This window comes from Parambassis ranga, chromosome 22 (genome assembly GCF_900634625.1).
Source record: "Parambassis ranga chromosome 22, fParRan2.1, whole genome shotgun sequence".
NCBI classification, from domain to species: Eukaryota; Metazoa; Chordata; class Actinopteri; family Ambassidae; genus Parambassis; species Parambassis ranga.
This window is the reverse complement of record NC_041042.1, coordinates 11,765,502-11,783,474: the sequence shown is the minus strand read 5'-3', so window position 1 is coordinate 11,783,474 and position 17,973 is coordinate 11,765,502. Positions and strand designations below refer to the sequence as shown.

The 17,973-nt window shown below is 41.0% G+C and overlaps 2 protein-coding genes and 1 long non-coding RNA gene across 3 annotated transcripts; all 3 read right to left on the bottom strand.

Annotated features, from left to right (window-relative positions):
* Nucleotides 1–2,035: 2,035 nt before the first annotated feature.
* LOC114427631 (gap junction delta-2 protein) lies at nucleotides 2,036–5,095 on the bottom strand. Its single transcript, XM_028395799.1, has 2 exons — nucleotides 4,652–5,095; nucleotides 2,036–3,835 (listed from the first exon to the last, which is right to left on the bottom strand). The coding sequence occupies exons 1-2, from the start codon at nucleotides 4,720–4,722 to the stop codon at nucleotides 2,992–2,994; spliced, it is 915 nt and encodes a 304-aa protein (XP_028251600.1). The 5' UTR covers nucleotides 4,723–5,095; the 3' UTR covers nucleotides 2,036–2,991.
* A 1,149-nt stretch (nucleotides 5,096–6,244) lies between these two features.
* On the bottom strand, nucleotides 6,245–9,051 carry LOC114427701 (actin, alpha cardiac muscle 2). Its single transcript, XM_028395893.1, has 7 exons — nucleotides 8,920–9,051; nucleotides 8,328–8,466; nucleotides 7,786–8,110; nucleotides 7,541–7,702; nucleotides 7,191–7,382; nucleotides 6,607–6,788; nucleotides 6,245–6,530 (listed from the first exon to the last, which is right to left on the bottom strand). Exons 2-7 carry the CDS (start codon nucleotides 8,454–8,456, stop codon nucleotides 6,387–6,389), a joined length of 1,134 nt encoding a protein of 377 aa, XP_028251694.1. The 5' UTR covers nucleotides 8,457–8,466; nucleotides 8,920–9,051; the 3' UTR covers nucleotides 6,245–6,386.
* A 6,681-nt stretch (nucleotides 9,052–15,732) lies between these two features.
* Nucleotides 15,733–17,907, bottom strand: LOC114427545 (uncharacterized). The gene is made up of 2 exons (XR_003669466.1): nucleotides 17,667–17,907; nucleotides 15,733–16,383 (listed from the first exon to the last, which is right to left on the bottom strand). It is a non-coding gene; the product is annotated as an uncharacterized LOC114427545 (long non-coding RNA).
* Nucleotides 17,908–17,973: the final 66 nt, after the last annotated feature.

Sequence of the window (17,973 nt, the reverse complement as noted above, 5' to 3'; positions counted from 1 at the left end):
TCAGTCATCTTAGCTCTTTTGAACAGACTCAACCCTGTAGCTAAAAAAAGAAAAGGCTATTCGTGCCACTATAATAAAAAATTAATGGTGAAAAATAGAAAACATTTCAGAATAACAAACACGGACACACATGAAATCCCACATCATTCTATTACATGTTATTTTGTCTGCTCATCTTCAGTGCTGCATTTGCACCAATACTGTATCTACTTGTTGAACTGTTCATTCAAATTCTGCTTTCAGTTTTATAATTGATAGCCTAATACTGCAGCAGTGCAGGTTTCTTTTCTTTTCTATTTTTTGAACTATTAAAGTGAAGAGACCTAAACTGCTTATAAAAAGCTGTTTGTTGTGAGCTCTTCCTCTCCCTCCATACAGTCAAGAAGAACACCCCTCCCATAATAGAAGGGTGTTTCTTTGTGACTCACATTAAATGGCAGAATGTGAAATCCTGTGAAAGTGCTTTCACATGGAGGTGTTCCTGCAGTGTTTTACCTCACAGTCTTCAAATAGCAGCCTTTATTACGTTCTAGAGCAGCTGTCAAGGTGGCTAAGGCCTGCAGCCTTCAGCTGAGCACACGTGTCATTGGGATTACTCTGTATTTATGGTCAACATTATACTAGATGTGTAAATCTGCCACAAGTTAATTGTCGTGTGCATCTGTTACACTGTCGGAAAAAGAAGCTCCCTGTGTGTGGTCGGCAACCTGGCTGCCACAACCACAAAAACTGCAGACACATGTACAGGTACAGTGTGATATCTGCTGAGCCCTGCACTACTCACATGATGTAAAAGTATGACAGCATGCAGGATTACAGTCAAACACACCCCAGGAATTTTTTCTGGATTTTGCCAGTTGGATGTTGCAGGAAAGAAAAAACTACTAAAACAACCTATAGCAGTGAATGTAGAGGAGAAACTATAGCATCTTTGTTTTATATTTTCTTGTTTATAAGTTGCTGCTTTGTAATTTAAACTCATTTTGTGGACATTAAACACTGATATGTTGGATTAGTGTACAGGAATTGAAACAGAGAAGGGTGAAGGTGATAAAAGGCTTCTCTTCTTCTTTCTTCTTATTTTTTTTTAGGTTCATGGCTTAGGAAGAAAACTCAGAGTCCCTGCTGAGTTGGGGATGGATGCGCAGATTCTCTTCAATTTCTCCTGGCTTTGCAGAGTCATTCTGGCAGGATGATCGTGAAGACACCAGCTTTTTCCTGGATCACCTACAACGATCAGCTACAAATATTTCATTTTATATCTACCAGTACGTGTCTTTATATCCTTTCACACTCTCTCTTCTCCCTTGTTTTCCCCCCTCTCCCCATCTTTTGTTTTCACTATGACCTTCACAAGGAGCGCACAGCCCTCCCCTCAGTTCAGGCTGCTTTCTTTCTTAAATAGGACCAGAAGGGATGAGCCTGAAAGGGCAGCTCTTTTAGTGTTCAGAATCATGATCAGCTTTTTTGGTCATCCCTGCAGAGGAAAGTCCCATATTAAATGTATGTACAGCTCAGAGGGGGTGCCGAGGGCAGTGTCTGATTTGACGCATGCCATATAGATTAAAACATCCCTTTAGGCTCCCCCGATATGGAAGAAAAAGTATTGATGTGTCTTATGGACGCAGCAATGCAACACATTGCAGAGTGATGAGATTCTGTACAAGGTGTGTCCTGCAGTATAGTTTTTTTTCATACAGAGTGGGTGTGGCTAATATCTACACTGCACCAAGGCAAAACTTAGCTCAGTCAAAAAAAGCTTCTGTAGCAGACACAAACACTGCACCTCACACATTTCTGGTGTACATGAATCCCACTTTTATTTTCCACAGAAAAAAAATGATGTTTGTTTTTTTTTTCTGTTTCTGTTTCGGGTTACATTTAAAACCATTCTATGAAAAACTGTAGCACCAGAGCAGATTTCTATTGCCCATTCTTTGATAAAAATGTCAATTTGTGCTATTTATCAGTTTTGATCAGCCTTGATTGGGGAGAGACATTTCTTTCTTGAATATAAAAAAAACTAGCACTTCATCTTTTTTTTCAGTCATTTGCAAAATAAAACAGAGATTACTGTATATCTTATTTTCTTCATTTGAGTCACAACAAATACATTTAAAGCAAATAAAAAAATTGGGCGGTATTTAGCATAATCCAAGCAGGGAATCAGCTTTCATGATGATTATTATATATTTATATATTCATATGTATACATATATATATATATATATTATGTTTATATACAAGTATGGCACTTGATTACACAAAAGCAAGAAAAAAAAACACTTCACAAATAAAAGCAGTGGGCGCTTTGGTGTGTCATAAATTAAGGAATTCACAGACGTTAGCGTTTTGCAGCAAATTCACCAGATACTGTTTTGCAAGTTAGCTATAAGCAATGGAATGGTTACATATGTTAAGGTCAGTGGTGCAACACAGGCAACAAAAAACATGAAGAAAGCTGATGTATTTTAACTACTTTGAACCATAATCTGTTAGGATTTATATATCTATGTATATATAAATCTGGATGGTAGATTTGTCCTTTGTATGGTGCCATTTAATTAGGTTGGTGCCAAAAAATAAAATAGGTGGAAAGAAAAAAATGTCTTAAAACACCGTCAGGAGAGTAGCACATTTGGATAAGGTCAGGCTCTCAAGTGTTCACCTCTTAGTGCAATTTTTGCATTTACTCTCTTCAAGTACAGCAGAACAGCCCACACCAAGAGTAAATATGTGAACACTTTATCATGGTCTCCATTTAGCATCTTACAGAGTATAAACGTTACTAAAAATTTGCATCAGTGCAATAATAGATAAGTAAACAAACGTGTAATCCACGCTTGCCATGAAGTCCGTAAAAGACCAACAAATCAAAAAAATCTGCCCACTCTTTTAAAGTCATGACACGAATCAGGCGTGCGGATCTGTCCATCATGTCCATCATGGTTTTGATTTTACATGTTTTCTCCTCTCCTTCTTCTCCATGTGTTACACATACGCAGAGTCACTGGACTGAGTGCGCCCAAAATTAGGCACACTCATCCTTGGCAAATCCTTATTTCTGATTTCATAGATGGACTTCCGTCGAGCCTGCACACCTCGGACGGCGGTTTTGATTTTCCTCCAACCCAAGTGATTTAGTTCTGCCAGGTTCAACACCACACAAAACCCACTGACCGCGAACATGAAGACCAGGAACACTGTCTTCTCCGTGGGTCTGGAGACGTAGCACTCGACATCTTTTATGCAGGGGTAGCGATCACATTCATACACCGACGGGACGTTGAATCCATACAAGAAATACTGACCCACCAAAAAGCCTATTTCCAGCGCGTTTCTGAAAACCACCTGGATGATGTAAAATCTGGAGATGCCCTCTTGCCGCCTCATTTTGGACTTTGTAGTTCTCATGGCCGAATTAGGGATCTCTTTGACTTCTAAACAGTCCGGCTCGGCTTCTTTGGTGGAGTTCTCAGTGTTCTGAAGTACTCCATTAACAATGGTGTTCTTTATCTTTTTGCTCTCGTCTCGCTTCAGTGAATCTTGATCCTTATCTAGTGTCAGATAGACTGTTGAGTACCGCCGTTCCTTCTGCTTAGCCGACTGATGCACCGAGTATGTAATGAAACAAAGACTCGGAGTGCACACCATGATGATTTGAAAAACCCAATATCTAATATGTGAAATGGGAAATGCCTTGTCGTAGCATGCCTGGTTGCAGCCCGGTTGTAAGGTGTTACAAACAAACATGGTCTGCTCGTCATCATAGACAGTCTCTCCAACTATTGCTACGATTAGAATCCGGAAGATGACCACCACTGTTAGTAGGATCCTAAAAAGCAAGCAAACAAACAAACAACGTGAAAATAAGTGTAAATATATTAGCTATGTGTTCACTGTAAACGTGGTCCTGCTGTGCGCTGCCTCGGTGGCCGAAGCGCTCCGAGCCCAATCCTGGTGCGTAAGGAGCTGTCCAGTGCTGAAACGGGATGCTTTGAGATCTTGTGTTTGTCAGTCTGTGTGTGTGTAGAATAGGACAATGTGAAACAAAGTGTGAATATTAACATGTGGATGTGGATTTAAGGAGCTGTCCAGTGCTGAAACCAGACGCTCTCAGAGATGTGCGTTTCTTTCTGTGTTTGTCAGTTTGTGTGTATAACACGTGTTTTGTGAATTTAGTGGCACCGATATGTAAGCAATCGGCGTCGCTTTGATTGTGAGCTTGTTAATGGAATGAGGTGCCGACTCTCGCTCAATCTCTCTCTTTCTGCCACCCGTGAGTGCACAACCACCACTCAAACTCACCAACAGACACCAGATGGATAAATGGGTGAAAGGACACAGGAAACATGAATTTTCGTTTAGTTTAAGGTGTGTAAGTTTGCAGCACCATCCCAGGTTCTGAGAAGACAGCTGCCAACTGAATTACTCGCTGCTGTCTCGTCTTAGGAAGAGGAGGAGGAAGACAAAAAATGAAATCTGTGAACAAGACAGAAAAATCCACAACACAGACACGAAGGACTGGGCACCATGCTACAAGAAGATCCTCGAAGCACAACACAGAAACGGGGGATTGGGGGCCATGCTAAAGACGATCCTGGAGGCTGCTGCGATTCTTCTGTTCTTGGTTTTTTGTTGATCATCTTACCTTCCTATCATAGTAGAGTGCTGCTGGACAGCAGCCTCCAGGAGCCTCTCTAGTATAGTCCATTCCCCCATTTCTGAGCATCCGGAGAAGACGAGGGCACAACTGCACTCTGTTCAAATTCCTCCAAAAAAAAGATCTTTATTTCCCGTCTGGCTTCTCTCTTCCTTTGGTTCTGGTCAATCTCCAGCGCATCCGATTTTAGCTAAAAAATGCATCCGTCACGGGATGCTGCTACCGTCCGTCCCCGCTTCTCTCTGTCTCTCTGTGCCTCTGCGCGCTATCTGGTTGGTTATGCGCTGAGCGCGCAGCGCCAGTAAGCGTCCTGCTGTGTGTGCCGAGCGCTCCCACAACGTTGCCACACTTTTCCTTGTCATGAGAGTCTGAAGGGCTGATTACTATAAGCCCTCCTATTTTCGATCTTCAGATCAGTTTGATGGGCTGCGCGCTGCGTCTGGATGGAGGGAGGTTGGATTTAATGTCTTGCCAGCGTTAATCCGCCTTTAAGTAGTCTCCCCCCGCCCATGCGTCACGTACGCGCAGACAGGTTGGTGGAGCGCAGCCAGGAGTACCGGGGCTTCTAATTTCCAATATTTTAGTTTTGAATACAACGTGTCCTATTCGGTGGAGACTGCTGTGAACTATTGTGTCCACAGTTCTTCAGTGTTCAGTGTATTTTTTTCTGCATCTATGCTTTCTTTAACCACTAACATCATTGTTGCATGTTTATCAAATGGAGCTACAGAACTGAATATGCAGTATCTATAGTGTACAAAGGTCAAGGTGACATCCTTGTGTTTTAAGGTATCAGTGATAAACAGAGGATACACAAACATGTATAGGGTTTCACACTGCATCATCTTAACAGATCCTGCTGTTTTATGTATTGCTCTGTCCTAAAAACTGTGGCCAATAGGATTTTATAAACCGGCTCTTTTCTTGGAGCGGACAGCCCCGCAGGCATCCCCTTGCATGTTGCAGACTGCTGGCCCGGCTGGCAGAGCTGTTGATTCCACCTCAGGCAAAGATGACGCTCTGGATACAGTGACAGAGTGAAAGTACCATCCGAGTTGCTAATCGCTTTACAAGGCAGCCTGCTTGCCTGCCTGTCTGCCTTTCTGTCTGTCTGCCTGTATGCCTGCCTCTCTCTGTCTGTGTGTAAGTTTAAAAATAGAAGCAAAATATGTGACCCCGCCCAGTATATAGCTCATAGATTTAAATTTATGACTCTGCATTGTGTGTGTCTACTAATATTAGATCAGGGTTCACAATACGCTAAGTCATATAAATGTGATTGTCCTTTCACACTTTAATAAATTATACTTAATGCGATTGTGTGTCTACAAGCAGGCTGATGTATTGAATGCTCGTCTTATTAGCTTTGTTCAGTCAGGAAAACCGGGCTTACTTGTCACGTGACATTGGTGTTTTCACTATGAAACTTTGTGATGGTCTCACAAGGGCTTATCCTCTCCGCTCACTTTAATCTTTTCTAATTCAAATCTTTAATAACCTTTAACCACCCATCACGTGGTGAAAGAATAGAGCTTTGCAGCTTTTGAGGGACAGAGAGAGTAAAAAAGAAAGAAAGAAATATTCTCAGGCTGGGCAATTGTTTATTATAAACCTATACAAATCCATATATAAATTTCACTTAAATTAATTTCACTATAAACAAATAACGTTTTTAGGGTTGGCACGGACTGAACATAGAGTGAAGAAAGGGAAAGTATGTTGCCTAGAAGCACTTCCTGTGGACGATGGAGGGTCCAGCCTCATCGTACTCCTGCTTAGTGATCCACATCTGCTGGAAGGTGGACAGAGAGGCGAGAATGGACCCGCCAATCCATACAGAGTACTTCCTCTCAGGAGGGGCGATAATCTAAACACAAACAGATGTGGTTAATGCGGGAATCTATAGAGATGCCACTAATATATTCAACAGTGAGCCGAGTCACCTTAATCTTCATGGTGCTGGGGGCCAGAGCGGTAATCTCTTTCTGCATGCGGTCAGCGATACCGGGGTACATTGTGGTGCCGCCTGACAGGACATTGTTGGCGTACAGGTCCTTACGGATGTCAATGTCGCACTTCATGATGCTGTTGTATGTTGTTTCATGGATGCCAGCAGATTCCATGCCTATGCACACAGAGCAGAGTGAGTTTAACCAGTTTTAATATCACCACAGCCAAAGAGCACATCAGATACCACGGTCAGCTGTCATAACAGGTCCTGAAGTGGACAGCTCCGCCAACAGCTGCACTCCATAAGCCCCCTGCTTTAAATTACGCATGTTTATTTATCCCTCATGATCTGAGGTGGATAAACTGTCACCTTTAATTGGTGGTCATAATTAGACAATGAGATGGACCATAAACAGAAAACTATTCAGAAGTTTGTTCTTATATTAGTCAATAATTTGGCCCCAGATTTAAAGCTGCTGATGTTTTGGGTCAGTTTCAATACTTAAAAAATTATTTTTGAGACTTACAACGTATTGCTGTAGTGTCATTGTAACTAAACTGAAAGCTTAATACGCACCAATGAATGAAGGTTGGAAGAGTGTCTCTGGGCAGCGGAAGCGTTCGTTGCCGATGGTGATGACCTGGCCGTCGGGCAACTCATAGCTCTTCTCCAGTGAGGAGGAGGATGCGGCTGTGGCCATCTCATTCTCAAAGTCCAGAGCGACGTAGCACAGCTTCTCCTTGATGTCACGCACGATCTCACGCTCAGCTAAAGGAAATCACACATGGATGTTGTAAATCAGCTCTGTGGCAGCACAAACATGTCACCATGTCTTTCTTCTTCTGTGTGGGTTTGTGTTGGATTGGAGAAAATTAGCTGACAAGTAGTTTAATACATAGGTCAGAGTTTTTTGCTTTTCCACTCACCAGTTGTGACGAATGAATATCCACGCTCAGTCAGGATCTTCATGAGGTAATCTGTAAGGTCACGACCAGCCAAGTCCAGACGCATAATGGCATGAGGAAGAGCGTAACCTTCATAGATGGGTACGTTGTGGGTCACACCGTCGCCAGAGTCCAGAACAATACCTACAGGCAGCATGTGAACATTGTGTATTTTTTCACTGGAAGAATATTTAGCACACATCTGTGTGGACTCTGTGTGGTCATACCTGTGGTACGACCAGAAGCGTAGAGGGACAGCACGGCCTGGATGGCCACGTACATGGCTGGGACATTGAAGGTCTCGAACATGATCTGGGTCATCTTCTCTCTGTTGGCCTTTGGATTGAGTGGGGCCTCTGTCAACAAGGTGGGATGCTCCTCTGGGGCAACGCGCAGCTCATTATAAAAGGCGTGGTGCCAAATCTTCTCCATGTCATCCCAGTTGGTGATGATGCCGTGTTCGACAGGGTATTTCAGGGTCAGGATGCCTCTTTTGCTCTGGGCCTCGTCGCCGACATATGAGTCCTTCTGGCCCATACCGACCATGACCCCCTGAAAACATCATATTGTAATAGGAAGTTGGTGACTGGTCAGTAACACAGCAGGACTTCAGCAGATTACAGTAAAATTTAGATTCATAATTTTGGTATGCCTTCAGGCTATTACGCACGGATTAACTGGGGTCATGTCAAACAGAAACTTTTCAAAGGTATGTAAATATCCCACAGTGATAGCTTCGCTGGTTATGTTCATGTTTAGACTTGTTTACCTGGTGACGTGGGCGACCAACAATCGAAGGGAACACAGCGCGGGGTGCGTCATCACCGGCGAACCCAGCTTTCACCAGGCCGGAGCCGTTGTCACACACCAGGGCGGTAGTTTCTTCGTCGTCGCACATGGTGTCAGCTCTGCAACAAACACGAGGGTGCACGGTTAGATGAAGTAATGAAAGCCCGTGTTTGTTTGGACTGGGCGCTTTAAGAGATTGTCTTCTCTTTGCAGACAGACAGCAAACACCACACGTTATAAAGTCGTCGTGTTTGTGGACAAACAAGCCTGGCTTTGGTGGTTAGTTGTGGCTTTTAGTGAGTTATGCTCTTATTACAGGGTATAAAGTTTTCAGATTTCCTTTGGTTATGTAACTAACGTTACTTCACACTGTGAAGCTTTTGTTAGTAGTTATTTCACACACGCTGTAATCCAGAAAATAAGATGAAAGATGATGAGGTGAGATGCTCACAGTTAGATTATGATATGGTTAGTCAGAGGTGGAAGTCGCTGCCATGTGTGTTAAAATCCTGTATCCATCCATCGCAACAAATGAGTCTTTCCTCAGCCTGCCGTGTGTATAGGCTACTCACCAGATCAGCCAATGAGGCCGGATCTTGAGTGTGTAAAGCAGGGGTGCTGAAATGTCACGACGGGGCAATTTATACTCTGACAAGTGTCCGTGAGACAGGGCCAAACGGCGGGACCCCTTCTCCATATTTGGTAGCCCATTGCTCCATTGACAACAGTCGCTCCATGAATGGCGTGATAAGGAGAGGGAACTCCAGCACGAACTGTCTGTGACTGCCGCCCATGTAGGGAGGACAGCAGCGAGGAGAGAGGGACAATGACAGGCTTCCTTTGATGTTTTACTCACCGTGTATTATTACACATCTCATGGCCCGTGGTAGCTCTAATCCAGCCAAGCATTTCACATTTCAATCTAATAATACCTAGACTTGGCAACAAATAATGTAATCAAATGTATCTTATTAAAGAAAATCTACACAAGAAGAGATTTGTTATAGAAAATCTGTCCACATTTAGTCCCACCATATCTAAACGTGACATCTTTGTTTGTTATTTTATTTTTCAGAGCTCTTCTACAATGTCTTAGACTGACAGGCACAAATGGAGACAGAGCACTTGTGCCACACAGCTTGTGTCAGCAGGTGTTTGACTCAGTAGAAGCTTCAGACCACACATTTCAAATTTGTCTCCTTTAGACCAAACATTCTCTTTCTAGTGCAGTCTACAGCCCCCCTCAGTCGAAGCACCCTGCTCCACCACAGCCAGATGAATAGATGTTTTTTACAGATGCATTTGTAGATTTTATTTGCATAAAATCAATAAGTTTTCATAATTATAATGAGTCCTTGTGGAAGTTATTGATGTGACCATGCAACATGATGTATGTCTATATATGGAGAAATTTGGACATTATTGGTTTTGCATTTTTTACTTTGATCAACTTTCTATAAATCAGATTATACCACTATTTTTTTATTGATCACAAATAAAGACTTGGCTTAGGTATAATATTAAAGGTAATTTTAGGGCATTTGATTTATTCTTCTTGGCATATTTCTCAGTCTGAACACCTTCAAACACCAGCCCCTGATGTAATAATTGCCTTTTTTATGTAAAGTATAAGCATTTTTTTATTTATAAAAAATGTTCACTGATAAATCAAAAGTAAATCTGATGCTATGTGCTGTTTCCAACATCAAAAACAAGAAAAAGGGAACATCTATTGTTGTGACATATGCCATATTCTTTCTTTATTCCTGCACTGAGGAAAGAACAAGACGTAAGAAATGACATTGCCAGTTTACTTGAAACAGACAGAGAGCAATCTCTAAGGCTGTAAAATAACATTGGCTAAGAGCAGTGGATGGTCCCACCACAAGGAGGACAAGACAAAAGGGCACACTGAGCCATGAATCATATGCTGCTGTCACCCGACCCCGAGCCATAACCCTTCACTGTGTGACTCTTTGTTTTGGTCTTATGTAATAAATGGTAGGCAGTGGTCTGCTTTAAGCATCCTTTTGCCCCAGTATTCAAATATTTTTTTAATGTTTCATGACCGCAGCTTAGTTAAGTCTGTCTATGGAGAGCAGATCAAGAGGGACAGGTGGACTTTAGCATTAGTGTGCCCTTGTGCCAGAATAGTTTGAAAATGACATTTGAGTGTTTGCTAGAATCTATATTTATTTAATATGCAGATATTATTACAGCCAAGGTTCGGGATCTGTAACAGTGACTAAAATATGTGTTCTCAGGCTGAAAAAGACTTGTGCCAATGCCTGGATGAGACACATAGACACTTGGAGGCTGCTCAAATAGTCCTGTAGTGTGACTTTCACTTTAGCAGTAGCTATTGAGATTAAGTCATTGTGGCACGATCAGTCTCCTCCTACTCACAGCCCCTCTGGAGATGAGCCTCATTACTCAGCACTAGAGATGAGATAATAAGGACAAAACTGGCCAGAACAAAAAACATATTGATTTTCTATGGGAATTCCACATCATAAACAGAGTACAAACCCTTTTAAAGAACCCTGAGGGGAAGTCATTTGCTTGATGCAGGCAAGGGTTTTGTACCTAAGTCAATAATGTGCAGATATATTGGAAACCTTCGATGCAGGATTGTAGCATTTGAGCTGTTCATCAAAAAGAAAAAAAAGGTTCACTCAATACAAATAGTCTAAAAGCACTTTGTACTTTGCAACATTCATCTATGTCAACCTCGGGGGCTGCTTAAAGGTCACAGCAGAAAGAAGACATGAAACATACTGCTCAGTGAAAATTGGGTGTCCTCTTTCTGGCCCGAGCAGTGAATACTGAGTGACAAGCTGTTGGCTTACGTTAAACTCTTCTGGGTACCTCAAAGGGGCACAGGGCGCGGATCACTGTCAGCATGGCTGAATTTACACTGCTCATTCATTAATACCCATACTTTTGGACAGTAAGTCGCACTTTGCTAAAATGCACAGCTTATTCTCTCTCTCTCTCTCTCTCTATCAATATATATATATATATGAACATCTGTTACATATTGAACTGGCAGAAAACTTGTGCCAGGACTGCACTGAAAGAAACTTGGAAAATGAAGTTGTGATTTTGGAAAGGAGAGTTACAGATTTATGAGCTGTCACAGGTCAAAAATAGGTTTCCTATTCAAATTGATTAATGAAAGCAAAATATAACAGAATAAACAGCATAGTATTGTCATAGATCAGATATTATTTCAATTTATTACTACATGAATATCAACCAAAACATTTCATATTCATTTTACTTGATTAGTCTAAAAATAATAAATAAATACATCAGAAAATGGTGAGAAATGCCAAGAGGCTACATTTTTCATTATTTATTCACAATTAATCAGCAACCAAAATGATAATGATTATTGAATCAGCTTATTTATTAAATAGCTTAGCACATTTTTTTAAAAAAAAATCAGCATTCATATTTATTGAAATACCTCTATAATCTGCCTTGTATTAGGCTTATAGCATCAAACCTCATCCGGTATCTTGTTACTGTCTGACAGACGTAGCCTACACTGTGATGGTCTGTAAAGAGACTGCTTGTTGAAATATTTAGGCTTGTTTATTTATTCATTGATCACAAATTTCCTGATTCAAATGAAGAAACCTTTAAAATTATAATTGACTTATTTTAGTCAGATGAGTTTAATATATTTATGAAACAGGGAATAGGTCCAAACATAACACTTAGGAGGTCAATACTTTTTCTGTAGTCGCTATAGCATTGTGCCTATGTTATTTAAATGTAACCAGAACTACTATAAGTAAAACTGTCCTTCTTTTGACCTCAGTAAAAACAACAACAGAAACTCCATGAATTCCTCATTAGGAAACTGGAGACCAGGAGAAGTTCTTCCTCTTGTGTACTGAAGTGGTCCACTTTGAAGCTGGCAAACTGACATTTCCTCGCTTAGGCATTTGTCAGTGTATCTGCTTCACCTTGTGTGTTTGTGTGTGCGTGCATGCATGTGCACGTATTTGAGGGTGAAATTACAGAGCAGTATGTGGTTAATTGAATGGGGAGGCCTATACTTATCTTCTCTCTCTGCCTCCCAGCTCTCCTTGCAGCCAGTAGGAGCAGGCTTTTTCCACAGCCAGTCCCAGACCGCAATGAAAATTTCACCAGTTTGCCTCTCCCTCTCTCTCTCTCTCTCTCTCTCTCTCTCTCTCTCTCTCTCTCTGACTCTCTCTCTCTCAGTATGGCACTGTCAACTTGGCATCAGGGCCTTTTGCCTCCTGTATCCTCTGCCAAGACTTCTGGGAGTAGAAACACACAAAGTTGAATTAAAATCAGGCATTTTTGGCTGTGTGTTCAGGATGTTTGGGCACAGAACTAGGCAGACAAAAAAGCAATCTAACTAGGTCTTATATTGCACTCAATTGCACATAAATATTGCAATATGCATTTGTGTCGGTCACCTCGTTTTTTTTTTTGTCCTGCATTAATAAGAATGAGGTTTTGTCACTGTGTGTATCAGGGGTAGAAAATGAGAATGAAAAAGCAGTTTGGACTGAAAATGAAATATTCATGAATCAAATTTGAATAAGCCACAACATAGCTACACAGATTTGGAGTTAGGCTGCTCAGCAAGAGTATTTATGGGTTCCTAAGTATTGAATCCTGAGCTATTTTGGTTTTACTGTAGCTGAGAAAGCACGATGGCAGTCACAACAGATAGGAACGCTCAGAAGAACCGGCTTCCTGATAGTGTTGCATATTTTCTTTAATTGAGCCTCTACAGGAGGAACGTATTAGTCATTCTAACATGTTCCTTGCTTTGCAACATGCCGCTACCTGTTATTAAAGTAAATCTACTCCAACTTCAGAAGAGAACTCTCCCCTCAGGGATCAATAAAGTATTGCTTAAAGTATTGCAGTGTATAAATAGTTCAGTTCGGTTGCTGCTCTATTGCCTGACCCAGTCTGCTCCTCTGGATTTCTTTTGAACTTGCAAGTGTTAGTCCTCATCTCACCAGTGATTTCAAAAAGTATATTCCCAAGATAAAAAGAGTGAAGGTGCTTCAGTTGGACATTTCAGCTGAGGAGAGAAAGTTTTTTTTAATCTAAGGCAAAGTTTTAAAGTGCTTTGAAAAGAATCAGAAATAATCTGAAAGTCCTGAAACTAATCCCTGAAAATGTGACAACATACTCACCATGCTCAAAACTATCAAGCATTAAATCATTTTGAGGAATTTAACAACCCTTTATATGTTAGCTTGATTACGTGATCACACACATTGTCCTGCCATTTCTGTCCTGCATAATTTACCCATACTATCTCATTCTGAATAAACAGTAGTGGAGAAGTACTGAAGCTTAGTATTTAAGTAAAAGTACAAGTACCCAGCAAAATATATACTCAAGTAAAAGTAGAAGTGCTACATCAACAATCTACTTAAGTAAAAGTCTTAAGTACTTACTTTAAAATGTACTTAAAGTATTAAAAGTAAGTACTCACACACCGAATACATTTGATTTCCATTGCAAAGGATATCTGATCAGGTTAAAATAATCAAAGAAATCATCTTAAAATTAAAATGGACAATGTGTAGTTAATTTACATTTTCAGTACAGAAATCTTTGAAATGTTCCCAGAACCAGCTGTGGACAGGTCTGTGTGTCATGAGGCAGGCTGTGGGCATCAAGTGAACAGAGGCTGGTAATAAAATAGGCATTCACCATTTTTACTGTGTCAGTATTCCTGCTTTAGCTTAATGTTATGATTAATGTTAATCAGACATTAATGGATGGACTTGTGTTAGCAGACAGTAGCTAACTAGGTAACTGAGCCAGAGCACCGGTATCATAACTGAGGCTCAGTATAGAAACACAGCTGGCAGCGTGACACCAGCTCCATGCAGAGTCTGACCTCACATCAGTCCAGCACTGTATTCATAAAGTGTAACAACAAACTACAAACATTGTACAAATGTAGTGGCGAAAGTACAGATAACAGCTGCAAAATGTAATGGAGTAAAAGTAAAAAGTATGCACTATTATTTTTATGTAAGTAAAGTAACACAGTACAAACAACTTAGTTACTTTCCACCACTGTGAGCACATGCTTGTCAACTTTATATCAGGTGATAAGTTATTCTATAATTAGGGTCAAAACTAGGGTTAGAGTTGCACTGTTAGGAAGGTCACAGAGTTGTGGTTCAAAGTTTAATGCATTCGGCTCACTGAGACCATTACGGAAATGTCTCACTTGAGGCTCTATGTCCCACGACGGCCGAGATGCTAACCCTAGCTCTGCATTAGGGTTAGGGTCATAACTAGGGTTAGGGTTAGGGTTAGGGTTATGTTGATGCTTCATCCCAGTATAAAAGTGTATTCGGACAACCTGTTAATGAAGGAACTTGTCAAAGAAATTCACAATCTGAAAAGTACTACAGAAGATGCTGTTGCCAGATTGTTCAATGGTAATGTTAGCTGCTTACTGAATTTGGTCTGCTCTTATACAATAACTGCCCGCCTGATATAAGGCTGATATAAGGCCTGTTTAAATAATGCATACACTGTGTCTTTTAAAAAGGATTTTACCAACTAACAACAAACTACAACTGCAACTACAAAGAAAATCAGAAAGACTACAAAAGCCACATTATTCTGACATATCTCAGCTGAATGGTACGTTATGCACAAGCTCAGTCCCCCCAACATTCAAAGCTCTGAGCTCTGAGAACTTTTCACCCTTTCCTCACCCTTCAATAACTCACTCAAGCATGAGCCCACAGTGTCAAAACTTCAGTGCAGCCATCCAGTATTTTGAGCCTCTTGATCATGCTCCTTCAGAGCATTTTTTTTTTTTAAACTTAAGATAGCTACTTTCAAAGGTTTTTGGGTAGAAAATCAGGCCTAAACACAGCACCACACAAGAGTCTCAAAACTCTCCTACTTGTTTAGCTTAAAGAAAGTTGTACAACCCTCTTTATTAGAAGTGATAACAAATAGCTTTGAAGATTGTGGGTCACAACTTTTATTTACAGATCACGTTAGAGGAGTTGGAAGTCTGTTTGCCAGGGTTAGCAGATATCTCACACTATCATTTGTTTGTTTTACTGCCAAGAAATCAGTTAATGCTGTTCTAAGGGAACAATAAGTAAAGTCAAATATCAACTAAAACTTTAAAGTTAGCAAACTATTGTGACCACTGTGACCTCCTACTACATCACTTTACTTTTTTTGCAATACCCCTCAGTCTTCGGCAACTTTAAATGACAAAGACACTATACAAAATTAGTGAATTAATCTTAAACTGCAACTACGTCTGCTGCGCTCTCTATCTTTCCATTTGCCCTCACCTGAAGATTTCAGCATGGATTTTCCACCAATAAACACAGAGGGCAAGTTCAAAGCATTTTAATCGCATTAGAAGTTTCCATACAGTCATTTACAAGTCTAAACATTCCATTGTTACATTGCTATTTTCATTCTTATCTTCTCCATGCAGTGTCATCGTGAATTAAACAGCAAGCACAGCCCATGAACACAAAGCCTATTTCTTCCTGACAAACCCATACAAATTCAAAATCCATGGTTAATTACATGTTAACAGTAGGAGTGGATTCCACTTTCCTGACCTTCTGGATGTTTTTGTTATATAAGTTGCTCATAAATTTCTCAGTATAGTGGGTGCTGGTCACCTTAGGACTTCTCCACACAAAACATACATGAACAGTTCTCTTTGGAGTGAAGTCTTTTCTCTGTAGAAAAGAAACAAGCACACCTTCAGACGGATCCACACCCTTGTGTTGTTTTGCCCCGATCACTCAACACAAAGGTTTGCCATGCCTCATGTTATTGGCACAGGTTCGGCCCAGGTTAGCCCCCTCCAGGAGTAAATCAGAGAGTCGGTCCAGGCCGAGGCAGGTGGTGAGGGGGCTGATTAGGCCATAGAGTCCCCCTAAGGTGATGCCGAGTGGCCAACCAAAGCACAGCAGAACCACCAGCCATACGATGCACCAGAAACATGACCCACAGCTGGCCATCCTAGACTGGATGGATCAGAAAGATATGTTTAGAATGACTTAACATTTGCTCAGAATAGAGATTGGCATGGCTTGCAAAGCAAAATGCTTTCACTCAGTTATGCTGATAAAGACATAGATGCTGTTGGCATTTAGGAGGACGCCTGGTTCAAGAGCACTCTAGATGATGTGCATGATAATGTGCCAGTCACTACAATAGTATCAGAATGTTTCCTGTGATGATGGCAGATTATCAGATTGAAATATGCCCTGTTGATGAGAGGTACTTGTCAGGATCAGGCAGTAGCCTTGACAAAGCATGATAAACTGGCAACCTCAAGCAATAACAACCAGGCCTGTGTGCCTGCTGAGGTCAATAGGCAACCCACTTACATAGTGCTGAATATTGGCACTGGCACATTAGTCACCCACTAATAGCACATCAGTGCAGATCATGCATAACTTTGGTAATAAGCATTACTGTCAACACTGATAACAAACAGCAGCCAGGGCTATAATGTGCTGCTATTCTAAGCAGTAAAAGTTGTATTATGCGTGATGACAAACTGCTAATTGGTCTGCAGTAGCAAACACACATAGATATTTGCTCCAGTGAAACTTTATTTTTCCAGTAAAGAAAAGACTGTAAATGTTTTTATGTGATAAAATCCACCAGGGAAATCTGCCCTGAGGACCTAGAAGTTGGAGCAATGGTAAAACTGATGGTTTTATGAGTGTGAAAGTGTTGTGCACTGTCAGACTGATTCCTTTAGCCCATTTTAGCTTAAAGATACAGTGGTCAGATCTTCCTTCCCTGCAGGCACAGCTGTCTTGAGTATTTGTAATGTGTAATTTCCTGTTGTGACACTACTGTCACGTAGGGTTGGGCAATAAACTACACATTCAACACGAGTGAGTCCCATGGTGGATCTCGTGTTTTTGGTAAACGCCCTTAAATTATAAAGAAAGAAAACACTTTGACTAAAGTGCAGCTGTAATAAGGACATAACATTGCACAATTATGACCAGTGGGTTCAGATTTCTTCCAACATTTTTCTGCTTCAATTTGTATTATATTATTTGTAATGTTAAATCTACTGTACATACCTTTAAAAGGCTGTAAGCCAGCATGTATTGTTTAACATTATAAAGATATTTTTACACTGTACAAAGAGCAGGACAAGAGTTTATCTGCATGCTGTTAGTCTCTGTGACACATCAGCCCATAGCACAGGTTAAAAGTGAGAGCTTTGCAAAGTAGCTATTAACCTAATGAATACCTGCCGCGTGAGTATAAAAGACATGTTCACCTTCAGCAGAGAAAAGGTTCTGGAGGGAGTGCAAGTAACCGCCTGGTTTCCTTCTTGCGTGCAGCAATTCTCCCAGATCCTGCTTGAGCTTTGCAGAGATGATGATGATGTGTGTTCGAGCCAGTAGCCACTTCCCACCAGTTAGCTCTAATTTTCTACAACAAGGTACCACAGGCAATTGAATTCTCAAGAGGCCAGCTGTGAGAAAAACAGAGAGTTAACTGGAAGGCATAGCAGTGGGGAGGATGTTACACAATGCAGACATTCATGTGACTCAAGGAAAAGTATGCTCTGTGTCATGGGTTTC